Source organism: Brassica oleracea, chromosome C8 (assembly GCF_000695525.1).
Source record: "Brassica oleracea var. oleracea cultivar TO1000 chromosome C8, BOL, whole genome shotgun sequence".
Classification (NCBI taxonomy): domain Eukaryota; kingdom Viridiplantae; phylum Streptophyta; class Magnoliopsida; order Brassicales; family Brassicaceae; genus Brassica; species Brassica oleracea.
In genome coordinates this window covers 33267719-33273718 of record NC_027755.1, presented here as the reverse complement: position 1 = coordinate 33273718, position 6000 = coordinate 33267719, and the positions used below count along the sequence as shown (strand labels likewise).

The 6000-nt window shown below is 34.8% G+C and overlaps 1 protein-coding gene across 1 annotated transcript; it reads left to right on the top strand.

Annotated features, from left to right (window-relative positions):
* Positions 1-3312: 3312 nt before the first annotated feature.
* LOC106308065 (O-methyltransferase MdmC) lies at positions 3313-5368 on the top strand. The gene is made up of 9 exons (XM_013745183.1): positions 3313-3725; positions 3824-3877; positions 3963-4046; positions 4138-4263; positions 4411-4478; positions 4560-4629; positions 4696-4761; positions 4850-4927; positions 5016-5368. Exons 1-9 carry the CDS (start codon positions 3495-3497, stop codon positions 5055-5057), a joined length of 819 nt encoding a protein of 272 aa, XP_013600637.1. The 5' UTR covers positions 3313-3494; the 3' UTR covers positions 5058-5368.
* The last annotated feature ends 632 nt before the right edge of the window (positions 5369-6000 follow it).

Genomic DNA, 6000 nt, shown 5'->3' with positions numbered 1-6000 from the left:
AAAAACCTGCAACTTGAACCCATGAAATAATGTACAGGTAAGCTACTTTAGGAGAGGATTATGGTCAGAATAAAAGGTAGTGAATCACGACCAAGTAATATATAGAAAGTTTTACTTGCAGAGAGTTCATAGAATCAATCGGAGTACGCATCAGAGCTATGATCAATTCAAATCACCTTCAAAGTTGGCCCAAAATCATTTATATCAGCAGAAACTGGAGAAAATGTTCTATTGCTGAATTGTTAGGCATCAGAGCTATGATCAATTCGTAAATCACCTTCAAAGTTGGCCCAAAATCATTTATATCAGCAGAAACTGGAGAAAATATTCTATTGCTGCATTGTTAGGACTCTGTTTGACAAGGTAAATTAATTTTTATTGAGTTGATATTTGGTATAGATAATCATGAAATATCCGACTTCATAATCAACGGTGAGATTTTGAAGTGGACGGTTGGATTAGTAGTTATTCATGTCTTTCTGAATCAGTTGATGCACTGTAAAACAGAGTGATATGTTTGATGAATTGTCTTGTTTGGTTGGAAAATGAGCTCGGACAGAGTGATATGTTTGATGTCTTGTTCAATAATTATAAGTTTTTTTATTATAGAATGAGATGCAAGTAACCTATTATTGCAAGTTTTCTAATTTTTGAAACTTAGAACTTTTAATTGGTTCTACTATTGGAGGAGTTAAAACTAAATAAATATCTAAAATTTTTAATTTGATTATTTTCAATTAAACAATTGATTTAGAACTCTAACACCGTATCTGTCGGAGATGCTCTTATTATTTGTACAGATTAGTTTTAACGAAAAATGGTACCAAAAAGCTACAGAATAATTTGCAGAAGAAAAACGATGATAAGTTATTGACAGTGGAATATTCTTTTGGGATGCGACAAAGGGCAATCACCCACCATATATTTGGTGATTTTACCTACATACAAAACAAAATAAACGAGCCCGACAAAAATATACGTAACCATGTCACAGCTCGTTGCAAACAAAATATCAGCATTTTAATAATTATACATATATATCAAGAAATGAAAGAAATATCTTCTTTTTTTTACAAGCTAGGTTTTTTATGAGCAATTACAAGCTAGGTTATAAGACCATTTCCAATGTATTCTTCTATTTTTACCTCTAAAATAGAGCATTTCTAAAATAAAGACGAGTTTATTTCCAATGTATTTCTTTATTTTTGCCTCTATAAAGGAATATTCTCAAAAGATTTTATTTTAATTTTACAAAAGATACATTTTGTTTATAAAAGTTGATAACTAACCCTATTTATTTTTAACTTTTAAAATATTTTCATAAACTTATGAATTTTTTTAAACTAAAGTTTTGTTAAAAGACTATTATGTAAATAAAAAATGTTATTATACTCATACAAAAGCTGTATTTCTCTATAAATATAATTATTTTGGTTACAACTATAAAAATTTGAAAGTTAAAGGACTATTTTGAAAATAAAAAAGTATGACTATATAATAGAGAAATGCTATTTTTTCCTCTATAAATAGAGGAAAAAATAGCAATATATATTTTAGAGGTGAAAATAGAAATGTGATGAAATATTTTTACTTCTATTATAGCATATAGATGTGAAAATAGTTAGGGGTTAGAGATGGTCTAACAGATATTTGGATATTATAATATGTTGGACGGTGAACACGTGCTCCATCATTTTGGTCGTATATGCTCCGAACGTAATATAAACATTTGTGAACCAAAAGAAAAACGCTGGTGCTGATATATATTCAATCTTTTTTGGGCAAAGAAATTGATGATATATATTCAATCTTTTTACGGAGAAGATATACCTAGTTAAACAAATAATCATATTATATATTGCATACAAACCCCTATTTCCGCAACTAATAAGATCAAAACATAATTGACCAGCTACAAGTATATATATAAAAATATCGACTATATAAAGTGGCAGGTCACACATAGTTAATTTATTCTTTGAGTTGTCATCGTATCAAAACTGTCGATAAACGACTCTTCCAACGCATTGTGAGTTAAACATGATCGGATTCGTCAGTTGATTCTTCGCTTTTTTAAAACAGGTTCCCACTTGTTAAATTGTATTTTACGGTTATACAAATACTATATTAGTAAGAACGCAAAAAAATAATAAACAAAGACACACGCGATTAACACGGTCTTTGAAAATAGTTTTTACTCATTAGTCTTTTGTTTATTAAACAAGTTAAAAAAAACGTAATACAGTTAGCAAAACACACAATTATACAGATTGATTCATAGTCATTAGCTCTATAGATTATTATATAACGTTTATCACCATTGTTACTGAATAGCTTTTCACGACAAGTTATTTATGTTATTAATATAAAGAAAACTATTATTACAAAGGTGTATAGATTTTACATACGCCATATTTTTAAAAATGAAAAAATGGATAAGAGGGAATCACATAGTGCTTAAACTGACTTTGAATAATAATAATAGTAATAGTATTACTTTTTGGCAATGGTATATTGTGATGATGATACTATGAGAACATGTCAACAACTTAAGTGTGCATATTATTGTAACCTGTCAAATCACATGTGACTGATTGATGTCGCATTTTCAAATGCGATTCTCATGGACTTCAAATATGTGGCTCACAAGCGTTTTGTCTTTTCGATCTGTTTAATCATTAACAAATGTTATTTTGCTTTGCTTTAATGTTAATCTAGTCACGTATAAGTTATAACATTAACAAATGTGAAATCAAACGAGGGATCGAATAATCAAATATTATTAAAAGCTTTCACGCATGAAACTTGTTACATTGGCTATTTGTTTATGTTCCGCGATTTGGAAGATCTCTCTACCACATGTATCTATTCTCTCACGACAAAGGAATATATCCTCTACAAATAAGCTTTCTCATAAACTATCACTCAATAGGGAGGGTTGTATATAATACGCAACGCAACTGTTGTCTCTTGTCAAACAAAACATTTGAGGCTTGCAATCTATTAATTTATACTTGTGGTATCACAATATCGCTATTAAGATTCAAATATTGGCTAGATTAAGTAATATATGAACCAATACGTAGTAATTTTGAAAAAGGATTGCATAATATTTTTAACATAGAAAAAAAACATAACGAAAATAATAATTAACATATATCTGCATGCTTTAACATATACGGGCCTTTCCCAAAGCCCAAGCTAACAGGGTTATTTTTATTCAAACACTATCTTACGGTCTAGTTGCAATATATACTAAAATGTATAGGGGTTTATGCGCAACTGCGCCATAGTTTAATAACCAGCAAATCACGTTATCTTATTATCATCGCCCGAAATCGTCCGGTACCCGACCCGACCGACCCGTTGAAATGACCCGACCCGGTTAAATAGAGAAGACACAGATAACTTGTCGCCGAGGATTTCTCTCGCTCGTCTTCCTTTTCTCCGGTCCGTTTTGAGGGAAGTAGTAGAAGACGGCGACCGGTTTAGCGATGAACCGATGCTCAATTTCGGTATGCAGAACGGCCGATGTTTTACTAAACCGGCCAACGGTCTCCGTCGTCAGGAATTTGAAATTCAATCGCCGGCTAATCGGAATCTGCTCGATTGCGTCGGCGGCTCCTTTCGTCGGCGCGGAGGACGAGAAGTACGGTAACAAACAGGTCATCAGCCTCACTCCTCGCCTCTACGACTATATCCTCTCCAACGTTCGCGAGCCTGAGGTATGTATGCATCTCTTCCCTCTGCTTCTATTGCGAGGGAATTAGGGATCTCGATTCTGATTTCAGCGTCTTTTGATTGATTGAATCTGTGTGTTTAGATTCTCAAGCAACTTCGTGAAGAGACTGCGAAGATGCGAGGTAGTCAGATGCAGGTAGGGCTACTATGGTTTATTGCTAATTCGAAGTAGCTTTCGTTTGTTTATTGAGTAGGTGCGATACTGTTTCTTGGCTGTGTAGGTATCTCCTGATCAAGCACAGTTACTAGCAATGCTTGTACAGATTCTTGGAGCTGAGAGGTGCATCGAAGTCGGAGTTTACACGGTGCTTATCTCTCTTCTTCCATTGAGTTTTTTTTATGCTGAGTTCCTAATGAAAATGATGATAAGTTTGTTTTTTTTTTAATTTCCGACAGGGGTATTCATCATTGGCTGTGGCGTTGGCTCTACCAGAATCAGGACGTCTTGTTGCCTGTGAGAGAGACTCTAACTCTCTTGAAGTTGCTCAGAGGTATTACGAGCTTGCTGGTGTCTCGCACAAGGTAATACTTTGTTTTGTCACTCAAAGTTTGTAAATGGTTTTGCAATATATGTTTGGCCTCTTGGTACCACGTGGTTAATTTTCCTATATCTATGTTAGATTCGTTATAAACAACTGTGTGATTGTTCAGTTTGTTTACCCTAGTCAGGTTATTGTGAAACATGGCCTTGCAGCTGAGTCATTGAAATCGTTGATTGAGAACGGTGAAGGATCCAGGTTGATACAGTAGCCTTCTTTCTTTCATATTGTGTCCCTGCTTGAAATGATTTGACTCATTTCAGCTTTTATTGTTTGCAGCTATGATTTTGCATTTGTCGATGCTGATAAGAGGATGTACCAGGACTACTTCGAATTGCTTCTTCAACTTGTAAGACCCATATTATAATGCTAATCAGATCAAGTTAGCTTTAGCAGTTATCTTCTGTTGATGCAGGTCAGGGTTGGTGGAGTCATCGTGTTGGATAATGTTCTTTGGCATGGACGAGTCGCGGATCCTATGGTACGCTCTTAAACCATAATCATGCTCCAAGAGCTTCCTTCCCCAGTGAAAAGAAAAAATGTAGTTTTATAACCTATAATTTCACCAGGTGAATGATGCGAAGACCATCAGCATTAGGAATTTCAACAAAAATTTAATGGATGACGAACGTGTAAGCATTAGTATGGTGAGTTTGTTCCCCTTGATTCTTTGGCTTTGTGCTTCCAACAAACAAGCTCATGCTTGAGTTCGTCACTTATTTCTTTGCACATCAGGTACCAATTGGTGATGGCATGACGATATGTCGCAAGAGATAAAAAAAAAACATTTGGATCCCAGTGAACCTGATCCAAGAGAGAAGTCTTTAAGCATAAGAGTATCAATGAAGCCGAGCGCATCACTGTCTGTAAACGTTCTTTTGTTTGGACACGACTCACAGTTCTCACTGCATTCTAGCAAAGAAAGCGTCGGGCACAGAGAACCCTGATCAGCTTGGGAAGGCCCAACACATATTTAGTTACTATGCTCTTTCGACATTTTGGACGTTCTGATTACTTGAAAACAAAAGTTTAATTAATGTTGATCTTGCATAACCTTAAACACTAATGGAGTAATGGGACTGAGCAAAGTTGTTAGATACTTGAAATAAAGAAGCCAAAGCTGATGACGTGGAGGGTGAGCCGGCTGACTAAATGACTAGAGTAAAGCTTCGGTTTGGAGAAGAGTCTTTGTAACTACTGGTCCAAAAAGTATAAAAGGAAGAGTCAAAGCTTTTATGGAGTTTATGCTTGATGTTGATTGTTTTAGACGTCATGAGTCTAGACCTCACGATCGCCATGAGATCGTTGATCCTAGCTAAGTTCACCATGAGAGCTTAGTTAGTTTCTTACTCAAGCTATCCTTGTAATCGATTGTTCCTTCGTATTCAATAAGAGAGTCTTGGATTTACAGAGATAGAAATACCTAAAGTCTAACATCATCGCTCATCATCAAACTACCCAGATTCCTCTTCTGGGTTGGGTTTGAGTATCCGTTTGCATATAATGAATACTTGTTGTTTCTTTGAGACAAGACAACCCACTCTTCTCATTTTGAGCCCTCCTATTGTGGTAGTGTTCTTTAATTTTTTTTTTTTTCCTTTTAAAAAAAGAACTGAATCTGAGTTTTGGTTTTGTTGTTTCCAAGGAAATCATGAGTAACATTTTCAAGCTTTTTGGATGTAGAAGCTCCCGCACCGAACAAGCTATCGTTGCAACGGTC